We start from the raw sequence: 14,379 nt of genomic DNA on the forward strand, positions 1-14,379 counted from the left end.
ACCTGTCGGCCCCTCTCCTCCCGGCGGCCCAGTCCCAGCCCCGCCCTCCAGGTGGCCCCTCCCCTCCCAGTGCCCCCCGGCCCGCCCCGGGTGGTCCCAACCCTCCCCGAGGCCCCGCCCCCAGGTGGCCCCTCCCCTCCCTGCGTCCCCGCCCCCAGGCGGCCCCGCCCCCTCACCGCCGTCCGAGTCGGGGTCGCGGTCGGGCGGCCCCGCGCTGCTCACGATGTTGGCCAGGTGCACTGCAGTCCAGGCGAAGGGCATGCGGTAGCGGCCCAGGCGCGTGCAGAACTGCTCGGCCGCCAGGCGCAGCTTCTCCAGCTTCTCTTTGTTCTGAGGGGAGACCCCCGACCGCCCAGCTCAGCGCCCCAGGCCCCGCCCTGCCGGGGGCCCGCTCCAGCCTCCCTGCGGTACCTTGGCCGTGTCCACCTCCTTCATCACCATGTAGGGCTCGCAGCACTCGCTGATGTCCCCCTGCTGCAGCACCTTCTCCAGCTGCGGGGCACGCAGGCCCGTGAGATGCCGCGAACCCCACCCTCCCCCCAAGCCCCCGGACCCCCGACACTCCGTCCAGCTGGGGCTCCCGCTCCAGCGCCTCCCATGGCTCCCACGGTCCTTGGGATTGAACACTGCCAGCCACTTGCCCAGCTGGCTGCCCCCACCCACCCTTGAAACCCACCCCAAACCCACGCCTCCATATATTTTCCCTACAGTTACTTTTTCCTTTGTTAGCACAGAGGCCACTAGGCCTGGACCCCAACCCTGACCACTCTGGGGCTGTAGGATCCTGAACAGGTCTCTTACCCTTCCTGTGCTTCAGTTTCCCCATCTGTAAGATGGGGGCCAGGGCAAGCCCCACCTCCCGGGGCTGCTGTGAGGACTAAAGGCAGACACCCCCGTGAAGCCTGCCGGGATGTGCTCCATTAGTGTCACTGGTGTCACCTGACTGAATGTTTTGGGAAAGGAAATTTGAGCTCACTCCTGGAAACAGAAATCCCACACAAATGTGCCAACGAGATCTTTCCTCTCCTGATAAACTGGAACACTCTCAACTTAAAAAGCCATTTTAGACGGCGGTCCGCAAGTGCCAGGGCGCCATTTCTCCTCGGGCTCCCTACACATGTGTCTTGGCTCAGCGGCCACCTCTCCACGGAAGCCCTTGGTGATTTCTCCCGACCTGGGTTGGGCCAGGGGCCTCCTCTGGGCCCAGAGCTGCCTGTGCTTCCCCCACGACAGCCCTGATCTGCCCCCCTTGGTGACACGCTAGGAGAGCAGGGACCACACCTGTGGTGTCTGCCATGATCACCCCCCCGCCCAGCCCCAGCGGGCACCTTGATGACCAGGAAGATGTCTGGCGAGGGGTAGGTCACAGAGAAGATGGCGGAGCGGGCCAGGGTGGAGATGGCGGGGTGGGTGCCGTGGGCCCGCAGCAGCCCCTTCATGGAGTCCGAATTCAGGTCGAAGTAGAAGTTCTCCGAGATCTGGGGGCACGAGAGGCAGCTGGTCACCACCTCCAGGAAGCCCGCCGCCCTGGGACACCACCTCCAGGAAGCCCGCTGCTCTGCGACAAGGAGGGGGCAGGGTGGGGGAAGGGAAAAGGAGGGGCTCCCACCTTCTTCTTCTCCCGCACATCATACAGGGCCAAGATGCCAAAGATGGGCTCAATTTCGATCTCGAACCTGTAGGGGAAAGGGGCTTTCTGGCAGAGGCCGTGCTGGCCACACACCCCACTCCCGGGTGAGGCCCAGCCCAGCCTTGGTGCCTCGTGGAGGGTCACCTGATTCCCATGGGGCCATATGGAACTGCCACTTAAGCCTTGCAGTAAAGGCTTGTCCCATTTTGCAAAAGGGGAAACTGAGGCACCGAGGTTTTTTTTCTTTCCCCCTTCTTCTCTCAGTAAATAACTCACGCAGAGCTGCTCCCCCTGCAACCGTGGCCCTTGTTCAGGTGGCATGGAGGCAGCTTTTGGCACAAGAATTACCCCCATCTTGAAATTCTCGACTCCGGGGCCTCACTGTCTCCCCTCTCTGGGGTGTCTCCGCCACCCCTGCCATCCTGGGCTGAGGCCCGTCTTTGCTCACCTGAACAGCCTCTGCAGTCGCCTCCCTGTCTTACTTGGCCTTACCAGCCCCCACCCATCACATGTTTTTTGTTTTTTTTTTTTTTTTTTTGCTGAGGAAGAGTGGCCCTGAGCTAACCTCTGTGCCCAGCTTCCTCTGTTTTGTATGTGGGACGACACCACAGTGTGGCTGATGAGCGGTGTGTAGGTCCACACCTGACATCTGAACCCACAAACCCCAGGCTGCATATGCAGAGCACGGGAACTTAACCACTACACCACCGGGCCAGCCCCATCGTGTACCTTTTAAGGAAGCATCTTAAAACATAAAATTTAAGGCTCACCATTGCCCTGAGAACAAAATCCTGCGTGGCCTGCCCCACCCACCTCTTGGCCTCATTTTCCCCTCTCCACATGTCTCCCGGCCTTTGTGTGTGTTGTGTTGTCCACCTAGAGGGCCCTGGGTGGTCATCCCACGGTTCTATGTCCTGTACACAGCAGGCGCTCAATGAGTGTTTGTTGAGTGACTGGATGAGCTGGTTCCCAACCCGTGTGCTTGAGCCAGACTGGGGCCTCCCTTTCCCAGCCCAGTCCAGGCAGGAACCAGGGTGGGGAGGGGCAGGCCGGGCTGGGGGCCAAGGCCACATCCTGTCGGCTCCATTCCCACGCACTGTGGGCTGCTCCCCGGAGGCCCGTGTGGAGGGGCCTTAGGCGGCTGGAAGCCAGGCCCAGGGTCCCAGCGCCCCCTCCAGCCCGGGTCCACACGTCAGAGCGAGTACCAGACTCTGGGCTCACAAGTCGTGTGATCTCGGGAACTGTGACGTCGCTGCTCTGTGCCTCAGTTTCCCCAGCTGCGCCCACTTCACAAGGTTGTGGTGAAGCAGAGCAGTAATGTTCACGCGGGGCTGAGAGCAGAGCTGGTACACAGCTGGCACTTAAGGATTGGTGGCTTTGAATAATGAAAAGGGAGTCTTATTTTCAGGCCTAAGAGCCTGCAGGTGGCCTCGTGGGTCTTGGCCGCACACAGTGACTGCATGGTTTGCGTGAACGCCAAGTGTGCGCCACACCGTACCCCACGTGGCCCCTCGCACGTCTGAGGGATGGCGGGTCAGACACTCACTTAAGCGACAGACACTTGACCAGGATCCTCTGTCCGAAGTGCTCTTGGGGCGGCTCCGGGTGGCTGCAGCGTTCCACGGCCTCGTCCTGCCAAGAGCCAAGGGGACGGCTGGGACACGTCCTCCAAGAAGGGCTTGGGAGGCGCGGCCTGAGACCTGCTCTCCCCTGGCCTGACTAAACTGCTTGCAGCCCCTTGCCTCTGAGCCTTTGCACATGCTGTTCCCCCTGCCGGGAACGCCCTTCGCCCCTCCGCCTTTTCTGGCTGATGGCTGCTCGCATTCAGGTGGCGGCTTAGCTGGCACTTCCTCCAGGCAGCCCTCCCCGACCCCCAAGGCCTGGGCAGCACCTCGCCTGGGTGCTCACAATGCCCTGTCGCAATGGGCCCTGCGGCTGGACACGGAGGGCCGTGGGAGGGACAACCTCTGCACTGCTCTGTCCGGGTTGTCATTCCCCAGTAGAGGGTCTCTGCCCCACCAGACTATGACCTCAGAAGGCAGGGACTGGCTCTGTCTTGTTCACAGCTGTGTCCCTGGAGCCTGCCATGCGGCAGGCACCCAAACACATCAGCTGAATAGAGAGGTACACAGTAGGTACCTACTAAAAGTTGGTTGGACCAACATAGATGTATACAGAAAGCATTCAGTTAATGCTGATTGGACATATGTAGGCATATATATGAGGCACCCAACGAGTACTGATTAAATAAAAATAGGAGTACACAGTCAGCACTCAATAAATGGCTGAATGAAAACATAGGTGAATACATTAGGCGCCCCCCAAGAAAAGTTGCCTGCATAAATATAGGCACTATGGTAGGTGCTGAATAAATACCAGTTGCTGAAACGCTGTTTGAACAGAGGACTATACACTAGGCACACAATTAATATTAATTAAATAAATATAGGAGCATATAGTAGGTACCAAAAAAATGCTGGGTGGATAAATATAGGGGTATGTATAAAATAAATAAAAGCCATTGGATAAAAATACAGGGTATACAGTAGGTGCCTAATAAACGCTGCTTACATAAATATAGGAGTATATAATAGGTATCCAATAAAAGCCATTGAATAAAAATACAGGGTATACGCTAAGTGCCCAATACATGTTGATGGATAAATACACGCATATGTAGTAGCTGCTTAGTCAATATTGGTTGATTAAACTCTATTTGATTAAAGAGATGTCTATACAGTAGGTGTGCAAAAAGTATTGGTTGAAGAAATATAAAAATAGACAGTAAGTGCCCAAGGAATGCTGGTTGGATAAATAGAAGAGTCTATAGTAGGCATCCAATAAAAAGCCAGGGAATAAAAATGCAGAGTATACAGTAGGCGCCCAATAAGTGCTGGTGGGATAACATACAGGGATAGGAGGCAGCTGAATGGGTGCTGGCCTCCCAGCCTGCGCGGGGGGCACCCACCTCATCAGGTGCCGGGTAGAGGGCGAGCAGGGCGCGCGGGCGGTTCTGCCTCCGCAGGGCCTCGTTGCGCCGGTCCACGTCCTCCGGGGCCGCGCGCTCCAGCAGCGAGGGCAGCAGAGAGTCGGCCGCCAGGTTCCTCAGGTCGAAGATGCCAGAGGCGCCGCTGCTCCGCGGGGTGTCATCCGGGGACCCCGAGCAGTGCCGGGGGTCATCCTGCCAGCGAGGATGCGCAAGTACTGAGTGCCGGCTGGATGCATCTTCATCCCCCTTGGGGGAGACTGTGCTCAGGCCCATTCTACAGATGGGAATCTGAGGGTCGGGGTCTGGGGTCACCACGACAAGGGTCACCTGGGGGGCTTTGCTGGCCCTCTTTCTAGAAACTTCTGTCTGGGGAGCCCCCCTCCATCATCGTTGGGGGAGGTCAGCCTCCAGTTCTGGTTTTCACGTGACCCTCATCTGGCCAATCAGAACACAGCATCCGCGGCCCCAGGGATTGGCTCTAAATCAGGACTCGCCTGGGCTGAGCCAATGAGAGCCTTCCTTGTGGCTTTGCTCACTGTTGCTAGGGGCGGGAGAGTTCTTCCCTCCGCGCTGTAGCTGGCCCGGGGCCCTCTCTGACCTCCGAGACTGGGCTAGGGTCAGAGCTGGCCGGCTGTGGTTCAAATCCCGGCTCAGCCCTGTGGCCTTGGGTCTCAGAGCCCCACTCGAAGGGCCTCAGTTTCCCCCCCTACATCTCAAAATAGTCACAGTGGAAACAATAATTCTGCGGATGATTATTTTTGGTATATAGTAGGCGCTCAATAAGTGTCAGCTGACAAAATACAGGCTCCAGACCCAGCAGGCCAGCGAAGGCCCTTAACTTTTCACTGCCTTTTCGGTTCAAGGCTGTTTGGGTCCTTCCTCGCCACCTGAGACTGAGACGTGGAGCCGCGACACCTGCGACCCCTGCGACCCTGGGGCTGGGGGACCCCGCCCGGGTCCCTCACCGCGTCCTCCGGGCTGGCCTTCTCGTCCCCGGAGGCGTCCTGCTCAAAGACCTGGCGGCTGAGGCCTCTCTGCCGCTCTCGCTGTGTCTCGGTGGTGATGGGGCTGTAGGCCGCGCTCAGGTGCTGGTACCTAGGAGGCGGCGGGGCGGGATGGGAGCGGGGACGAGGGCTCCCCGGGGACCCCCGAGGTGGCCTGACACCCCACAAGCCCCGCGGGGTGCCTGACAGCCCATCCTTCCTGCCTGCGCGTCACGGCAGAACTCCGCCTGCCCGTGCAGGGCCGGTGGGCAGATAAGCAGAAGGACCGGACGCCGACCCCCCCCCCCACTTGGCTCTCCTGGGTTCAGAGGCCACCTCCTGTCCCCTGTCCTGTCCCCTGTCCCCCACACCGTTCCGAGCCAGACCCACCTCCTATGGGCAATAATCCAGTCTTCCGTGTACATCTCCACCGCCGCCCTCACCTGGGCATCCAGCTTCCTGCGCCAAATGAAATCGGGGTAAACTAAGGCAGGGCCCCGTGTTAACCTTTCCAGGGGCCCGCCCTTCTGTCTCATTCAGAGATGCAGAGATGGAGCCTCAGAGAGGGAGGGCGCCTTGTCCGAGGTCACACAGCCGAGCGAGGCGCTGAATGTGGGGACTGCTGGGAGCGTGATGGGGAGGGGGGTGTCGCCGGGGGCTCGGGGACAGAGCGGAGGGCGGGGCGGGGCCCGGACGCACCCCTCCTCAGGGATCCCGGGCTCGGTGGTCCGGCACTCGCGGGGCCGCAGCAGCAGCTCCAGGTCATCGGCTGGAAACTCCACCAGCTCGCGGAGGGGCCCGGGCTCGGCATCGGGCGGCCGGCTCAGGAGCACGTCCTCGAAGTCCAGGGGCTCCACGACTTCAGTCAGGGGGACCTGGGCGGGGCAAAGCGGCTGTGACCCCTGCCCGGGGGCTGGGGACCTGGAGGGGCGGCAGGGGGGCGCGCGGGCCTGTGCTGTCCCAGCCTCCGGAGCAGTGGGAGCCATGGAGGATGCTGGAGCTGCGGAGGGGCCCTGGATGCCGGTGACAGCCGCCGCCCCGCCCCCTCCTCGGCTTGTCCCCGCCCCTCTTTCCAGGCAGGAAGTCACACCCTGTGCCGGGAGAGGCCTGGACTGAGGGTGGAAGGAAAGGCCTGTTGACAGCGACAATCCCGAAGGCCCTGTGTCCAGCGGCCCCTCCCCCCGGCCGGAAGTCCTCCCATCCCCCAGCCTCCCCTCCCCGCACCCCCGCCGGGTGGTCCAGGCAGCAGGGGGCGTGGCCACATCGGGCTGGGACCCCTCCCCCCCAGACCACCCACAGGGCTGCCGCCTCCCCCCAGGAAGCAGCTGCCGAGAGGAGGGCACAGGGAGACAGGAGTGGGGACGCTCCCCACAGGACGGGGTAGGGGGGGGCGCCCCCGAAACACCTACTCCCAGGGAGCTGCTGCTGCGCCGGCTGGAGTGCGGGGAGCCACTGCGCTCCCGGGACACCTGCTTCCGCACCTCGGCGGCCACCGTCCTGCGGGGACAGGAAGGGAGCGTCGGGGCAGGAAAACGCGGGCGGCGGGAGGAAAACGCGGGCGGCGGGCCAGGGGAACAGGGGCTTCGGGATCCGCAGACCTCAGGCTGCGACAGACACAGGCCCCCAGCGCCTCCAAGCTGGGGACCTCCCGACACCCCCTCTAAGCGCCGATGGGGGAACAGAGCGCCCTGTTTTCATCCCCCCTGGTCCCCGCCAGGGGTCTGAGTCCTGCCCGGCCACGCCCGGCTCTCCCTTCCTCATCTCGGGGACCTCGGCCCACCCTGGGGTCCCCCACACACGGGCCCTGCTCCCTGCACCCCATTCGGAAAGTGTCCCTGTGCCAGCCCTGGACAAGTGCCTCCTGCTTCTGAACCTCAGTTTACCCACCCGGAGCTGCCCTGACCCCACCCCCACCCCCACCCCGGGCTGCTGTGTGGAGCTGAGCAGCGGCCTGGCATTCAGTGGGCGCTCCACACGTGCGCGTTCTCAGGGAGTCAGAGGCTGCCCGTGTCTAAGGCCAGCACGCCCGGTCACCAAGGTCAGGCTGTGGCCTTCCCGGGCCGCCCGTATCTTCGCTGGCCTTCGAAGGCAGTGAGGAGGAGGGTGAGGGGGCAAGATCTGCAGGGGGCGGGCCAGCACAGGAACGGGGGGCAGGTCCAGGGGGACAGGGACCCCTCGGACCCTCTATTGAGCTGGGAAGGAGGGACAGCCATGCTGTAATCTGCGGGAACAGTGTGCCCAACAGAGGGAACAGCAAGCGCAAAGCCCCTGTGCTGGGAGCGTGGACCCCTGCTCCTGGTGGCCTCCGGGATGGCAGGAGCGAGGACCATGTGGTCCCCACAGAGGCCCCAGCACCAGCCCCCGTACACAGCAGGAGCTCGATAAACATTTTTCTGATGGAATGAGTGAATCTGGTCCCACTTACTTGAATGCACTGTGAGCTGTGGGAGGCCCCTGACCTCTGAGCTGTGTGGCTCTGGGCAGGTGGCACACCTTTCTGGGCCTCCCTCCCTCCCCCTCCCCACTTTCCTGCTATGCTGAGGATCGCAAACCCGCAAACCCGGTGGCCCACGGGCCGCCGGGTCACCCACGGGATGGGCGTGTGCAGTGTGTCTGGGGAGACCAGATGGAGGCGGAGGACTGGGGACACCGGGCAGCCTCCGAGGTCACAGCCACGTGGAACACATGGGATTTGACCGGGCCCCTGGCCCCTGCGACGCGGGGACCCCCAGTTTGAGACCCCGGCCTCACTTCTCCTCTCGCCCTGTATTCCACTTATTTGCTCGTCAACTGTCCCCCGAGTGTCGCTTCTCTAGGCTGCGGGGAGGATGGGGGAGGGAGGAGCTTCTAGAAAATTCCAAGGGTGTTCAAAATTAGAGATTTGTCCTCAAGCTCCCAAAGCGGGGGCTGCCTCCTCTGGGAGCCGGGAAGCAGGGGGGCTAAGGGGGTGACTCCTGAGATGCCGGTACAGGGGACCCAGCTGTGCCCTGGGGCCAGCTGTTCTGCAGCTGCTGGGGTCAGAGCAGGGGGAGGGGCGGGGCCTCTGGCCTTGGAGAGGGTGGGACAAGGACGGTGTGGCTGGGTGACACCCCTTCTCTGGACTTCCCGGCAGGTAGCAGCACCCCCGCCTCATTGGCTGCTCTGAGGGGAGGACCCGGCACACAGTCGGTGCTCAATTAAGGCTCGCTGTCACCACGCTGCCCCCAAGAGGATCCTGGGAAGCTGGGGTTTCTGGCCTTGCTTTTTCTACCAGAGATGAGTGAGGCTCAGAGAGGGCCTGGGGGCACCCAGGGTCACACAGCGAACGCAGTGGGGCCCAGAACCGAACCCTGGGCGGCTGGTGGTCGAAGTCGGTGCCCTTCGGCGTTGGGCACGTCACAGCGCCCATGACGGGGAGCAGGGCCAGGACCAGGGGTTCCAGAACCTTCCCCGCCCCACACTCACCCCCACAGCGGGTCCAGGGGTCTTGGGGCTTCAAGAGCATCTCGGTACTGACAACTCAGGGGGTCCGTCCCAGGGGACACCTGCCCTCCCACCGGCTTCCCTGTCACTGAGGGTAGCCCCACCCTCTCGGAAGCTCGGGACCCACCCCGGGGGCATCCCCCAGGCCCCTGTCTTTCTCAGACGCCCCGCCGCAGTGCGCATCCGCGTCCACACAGAGGCAAAACGTTGAGCTGATTCGAGTGGGTTTTCCTAGGAGGCGACCTTAGGATTACCATGACGTGGTGGGTTTCAGCTCCTGAGGAGACAAACCCTCCGGAGATGAAAAATCGACCCCACCATGTGACAATTTAGACGGAAAAGACGAAGCTGTGGCATCACTGGGAATTCATGTGACACGGCGGCCCTCACTCCAAGGCTGGCCAGATTAACAGAGGTCTATCCTCGCAGGGGAGGAGGACGAGAGAGCCAGAAACAAGAACGACAGAAGCCTCAGATGCCGTGTGTTCCCACTCGTGCAAAAAGTGAGGGAAGAATATGAATCCCTATAAAACCCCAAAGAGATTCCTCTTCATCCCCCAGCCTCCTGCTCCGGGACAGGCAGAAAATTTGAAAGACAGATAACACGAGCGCCGGCGAGGACACGGAGCCACGGGAACCCTCGTCCTTGGGAAAACTGTGTAGTTACCAAGCAAAGCTGAAGAGATACGGGGGCCGGCTGGTGGTGCCGTGGTTAAGTTCACGCGCTCCACTTTGGCGGCCCAGGGTTCCTGGTTTGGATCCTGGCCGCGGATCTACATACTGCTCATCAAGCCATGCTGTGGTGGCATCCCACATAGAAGATCTAGAAGGATCTACAACTAGGATATACAGCTATGCACTGGGGCTTTGGGGAGAAAACAAAAAAAGGAAGCTTGGCAACAGATGTTAGCTCAGGGCCAATCTTCCTCACCAAAAAAAAAAACCCCAAAAAAGTTGAAGCTATGCCAATCCAGCAATTCCACTCTGAGGCATAGATGCTCAAGAGGCAACACGTGGCCCAGAACGTCTCTTGCAGCCCCGATTGCGACAGCCCCCAAGTGAAGGGACTCAAATGTTCCTTGACAAAAGATGGGGAAACACACACAGCTGGTGGAATATTATACAGCAACGAAAAAGGACGAGCTGACCACAGAGGAGCCCTCTCCCGACATCACGAGGCTGGGCCGCCATGTGCGACACCCCACCAGCTTCCGTTTATAGAACATTCGAAACAGCCCAAACAGCCCCACTTCTGAGGGGCAGAGCTCGGTGGCAGCCCAGGAGGGTGGGGCCAGCCCGTCCTGACCCGGGCGCTTTATCCTTATTCTGTAAACGTCGTGCTCTCCTCTCTGGAGGGGACTCAGCACGATTTTTTTAAAAAGATTTTTAAAAAACGCATTTGTGAATATGAGAGCAGGAAGAGGCAGGGTTTCCCAGAATGTTCTGGAATCTGGGGCCCATGTCCTGGGCTCCCCATGACAGACCCTCGAGAGGGACCCAGCTACTTTGCAGAGGTGAAGACTGGCCCAGGTCTGAGCACACAGACGCCTCTGGAGACCTTGTCAGAGGCTGGCTGCAAGACTGGAGCCATTTGCTTGTGGTTCACTGGGGCCCCAGGATCTTCCTCTCCTCTTCTCCCCCTGGGTTCTGTAGCATCTGCTCCCCAAGGTGGGACCCAGGACCCCTCTTTCTTATTTGAGTGGAAGCCGGGACCCAACGACAGAGGGACTGAGAGGCCAAGAAACAGGCTCAGAGATGCCAAAGATCCAAGACAGAGACGCAGAGATAACAGAATGTAAAATTGCCCAATGCTATGCCCAGACACCAGGTCGCGTCCCTCGTCCGTTCAGAACTCTTCATGGCTCCCGCCTCACTCAGGGGCAAAGTGAAAGTCTACCCTACAACCCGCAAGGCCCTGCACCATCTGCCCCAGCGTCCCCTTCTCCTCCCCGGGTCCATCCGTGGTCACACTGGATCTGCTCCTGCCTCAGGGCCTTTGCACACGCCCTTCTCTGTGTCTGAACTGCTTTTCCCCCACATGTGGGCACCGACCGCTCCCTCGCCTCCTCCATCAGATATTGCTAAAATGTCACCTCCTCACCCAGGCCTCCCTGATCCGCCTCCCCACCAAAAAGTGTCCCCTCTCCTGTCTCTGTCTGGTGCGTCCCCATAACCTATCACCACCATATCGTCCACTTTATGGAGCTTCCCGCCTGTCTCCCCGGCTCTATCTGTCCCCCAAGCGGGGAACCCTCTTCTTGGGTGTCCAGCAAGCCAGCTCCGGACCCACAGGCCGGGTGGGGGTGCTCAGGGCAGGTCCCCCGAGCAGATTCGGACCCAGCGGGGCGCAGGCTCGGCGGCCGGGTCCCCTAGTCTCCCGCAGCGCCCGGCGCCCGCCCCTCCCCCGCCGCCCACCAGCTGGCCCCGTCCCCGCCCCCACCGCCTCCACGCAGTCGCCGGGCCAGCGCGACGCCGGCGGGGGGCGGTGGGGGGGCGTCCCCAGCTGTCCCCGCGCCCGCACAGCTGGGGGCTCCCGGCGCGCCGAGCACCCCGGCCCCGCCCGCCCGGAGGCGCAGACGCCCCGGTCCCCGCTCTGGGGACGCGCAGATGGCGGGGGCGCCACCCGCCCTCCAGCCGCCGCCGCCTCCGGGAAGGCCCCCCGGCCACGCCCCCGGCCCCGAGGGGGACAGAGGGGACCCCGCCGCCATCGCGCCCCCCGCCGCCCTCCCCGCGCTCGGGACCCCCCGCGGGGGGCACGGGGGTGGCCCGGGGGCGCCCCGGCCGGAGGGGAGGGGACGGGAGGGGACGGGAGGGGAGGGCGGCCCCAGGGCGGGGCTGCGACACGTGGGGGCGGCCGGGGACGCGCCGCGTACCTGTTGATCTTGTGCGCGAAGGCGCGGCGCTCGGCGGCCGCCATGGAGCCCCGCGCGTCCCGCCGCCACCGCCGCCACCGCCGCCACCGCAGTCACCGCGCCCCGTCCCCACCGCCGCCGCCTTCGCCTCCGCCGCCTCCTCCCGGCTCGGGCTGCCCGGCTGGGCGGGGCGGGGCCGGAGGCGGGGCCCTTCCGGGTGGCGCGGGCCGCTCCGTGCTGCCCCTGCCGGCCGGCGGGGAAACTGAGGTCCCACGCGAGGCCGGGGAGGAGAGGCGCGGGCCCCGGGCCGCGGGCGCCGCTTCTGCCGGGGGATCCCCGTCGTCACCGCCATCCGGGGCACCTCCCGCGTTCCTGAGCTCGGCCCTGACACCCACAGGGAGCGCTCTTGTCTTTCACTGTCCAGATGGGTAAACTGAGGCACGGGTGTCTGCGCGCTCGTCTGGGCCTGAGTGATCCCCGGGTTCCCTGAGGCCTCCAGGGGATGCGCCCCTGTCCCGGAGGAGGGAGGAGGAAGGGTCGGGCTCTGAGGCCCCCGGGGGGTATGACTGAGGACCTGGTCGTGGGACCTGAGGGAGCCAGTCCTGGAGGCTGGACTGGCTGGGCCACCTCCCCTGGCAGGAGGAGGTGGGGACGTCTTGGGTCATGTGTGGTCTCATCTTTGCCCGGTTGTACCTCTCCCAGCCCCCACGCATCCTCTGGATGTGCCAACCTCTTGGTCACCTCCAAGCCCTCACACGGGCAGATGACCCATCCTGATGGCCCTGTCAGCCCTGCTCTGAAAATGTCCCTGGGAGACTCTGAAGCTGCCTGATCCTAGGGCTTGGCTCTACCGTAGGGCCTTTGCACATGCTGTTCCCATTCCCCGGCCCCCTGGAGCAGTGTCAGACCCTGAACCCACAGGACCGAGGCCTGGATTGTGGAGCAACCCTCCCACTCTGCCACTTCGTCCCAGGCCAGTGAGGGCACACGGGGCTGCTCCTGGCCTGGCCTGTGCCACGTGCACAGGTGTGGCAGCAGCCTGCTCGCCTGCCTGAGTGGTCCAGCCAGGTGTGACCCCGCCTGTCACTCGAGTCACCCTCACCCTGGCCTCCCAAGCTAAAGTCCCTGTTCGCTTCTCGGGCTGTTGGGAGCCAGGCTGGGCAGGAAACTTGGAGACTGACAGCTTTCTCCCCTCCCCTCGCCTCCTTCTGGTCCAGCCCCCATCAAACCGGGTCTCCCGGCTCCTCTGCCCTTGTCCCCTCCCTGTCCTCCCCTCCTGCCCCCTCTCCCTCCATCACTCCCCTCCAGCTGCCTGCCTCCTCAGTGTTCCTCCAAACACAGCTCCACCTCAGGGCCTTTGCACACGCTGTCCCCCTTCCCACACGTGGGTGCCATCCTCTTCCTCTTTTACAGATGAGGAAACTGAGGCCCAGAGAGGCAGAGCGGCTTGCCCCATTCACCCAGCAAAACGGTGTCAGATCTGTCACCTGGGGAACCAGACCCCAGAGTGGTTGTCTCTAAACACCAGCTGGGTCCCCATCCAGGCCAGGCTGTGTGACCCAGCGTAAACTTCTCTACCTCTCTGAGTCTCTGCTCCCTCAGCTGCTCCAGGAGGGCTCGAGGTCAGTCACAGCAGGGGGCGCGGCCCCGGGGAGCACCCAGCTCTGGGCCCTGTGGGATTGGATCCCACCCAGGGGACTCAGAGCCCCGTCTTGGTGGGGACGCCACTTCAAAGATGCCTCCAGGCAAAGGCCCTGCCCGGCCGCCAGACCTGATGGGCGAGGCTGGTCCTCTGCAGTCTGGCCGGGTGGCCTCAGCCGGGTGGGGCCGCGGTGACCCGGCAGCTGCTCAGACAGGCCCGGCCCGGCGGGGACTTTGGCCTCCTCTAGCTGCTGTGGGAGCACAGCCTGCTGGGTGAGAAGCGGGAGGAGGGACTGTGCGGTTCAGGTGGGAGGCGACTGTGCTGGGCAGAGACGGGGCTGAGAAGATTCCAGAAGCCAGTGGGGCTTGGGCGGACTGACTCCCTGTCACGTTGAATGTGCGAGCGCTGAAAGGGAGCTGACGACCTTCTCTCTCCACGCCGCTGCCCAATGCTGTTCCCTGCGCCTGGAATGCTGTTCCACCCCCTCCTTTTGCTGGACCTCCTTCATCCCTTAAACCTCAGCCTGGACATCCCAGCTGCCTGCGTGTCCCCCTGACGGCCCCCGTCACGCCGTGTCCCAGGGGCCGGTGGCCCGTCTCCAGGAGGTCCCCAGCGCCTGGCACATCGTTGGCGCTCTGTCAGTATCCGTTTCCGGCCTCTCTCTGCTCTTTCCGGATCTGCGGCTCAGAGCTTGCTCCAGAAACACACCGTCTGAATCAGCGCAGTGTTATCACGCGCTGTCGTCTCTTTCTGCATGTATGTCGGGGGCGCAGCTGCCCTCAGACCCTCACACAGGCTGTGCCCTCTGCCTGGAACAGCAT

At 62.9% G+C, this 14,379-nt stretch overlaps 1 protein-coding gene across 9 annotated transcripts in view; it reads right to left on the minus strand.

Annotated features, from left to right (window-relative positions):
• Nucleotides 1-12,096, minus strand: part of DOCK6 (dedicator of cytokinesis 6) — a 39,249-nt gene extending 27,153 nt beyond the window's left edge. For all 9 annotated transcript variants that reach the window (XR_006516242.2, XR_011496157.1, XM_044752303.2 and 6 more), the window contains exons 1-11: nt 11,938-12,096; nt 7,012-7,099; nt 6,302-6,477; nt 5,993-6,061; nt 5,585-5,714; nt 4,599-4,811; nt 3,177-3,262; nt 1,610-1,676; nt 1,329-1,478; nt 412-492; nt 177-330 (exon numbers count right to left, since the gene is read on the minus strand). Coding sequence is in view for 7 of the 9 variants with exons in the window: in XM_044752303.2 (XP_044608238.2) it covers nt 177-330; nt 412-492; nt 1,329-1,478; nt 1,610-1,676; nt 3,177-3,262; nt 4,599-4,811; nt 5,585-5,714; nt 5,993-6,061; nt 6,302-6,477; nt 7,012-7,099; nt 11,938-11,981 (1,258 nt within the window). In the remaining 2 variants the exon portion in view is untranslated. The remainder of the gene's footprint in view (nt 1-176; nt 331-411; nt 493-1,328; nt 1,479-1,609; nt 1,677-3,176; nt 3,263-4,598; nt 4,812-5,584; nt 5,715-5,992; nt 6,062-6,301; nt 6,478-7,011; nt 7,100-11,937) is intronic.
• Between the last annotated feature and the right edge of the window lie 2,283 nt (nt 12,097-14,379).

The sequence above is a fragment of the Equus asinus genome, chromosome 20, assembly GCF_041296235.1.
Source record: "Equus asinus isolate D_3611 breed Donkey chromosome 20, EquAss-T2T_v2, whole genome shotgun sequence".
NCBI lineage: Eukaryota > Metazoa > Chordata > Mammalia > Perissodactyla > Equidae > Equus > Equus asinus.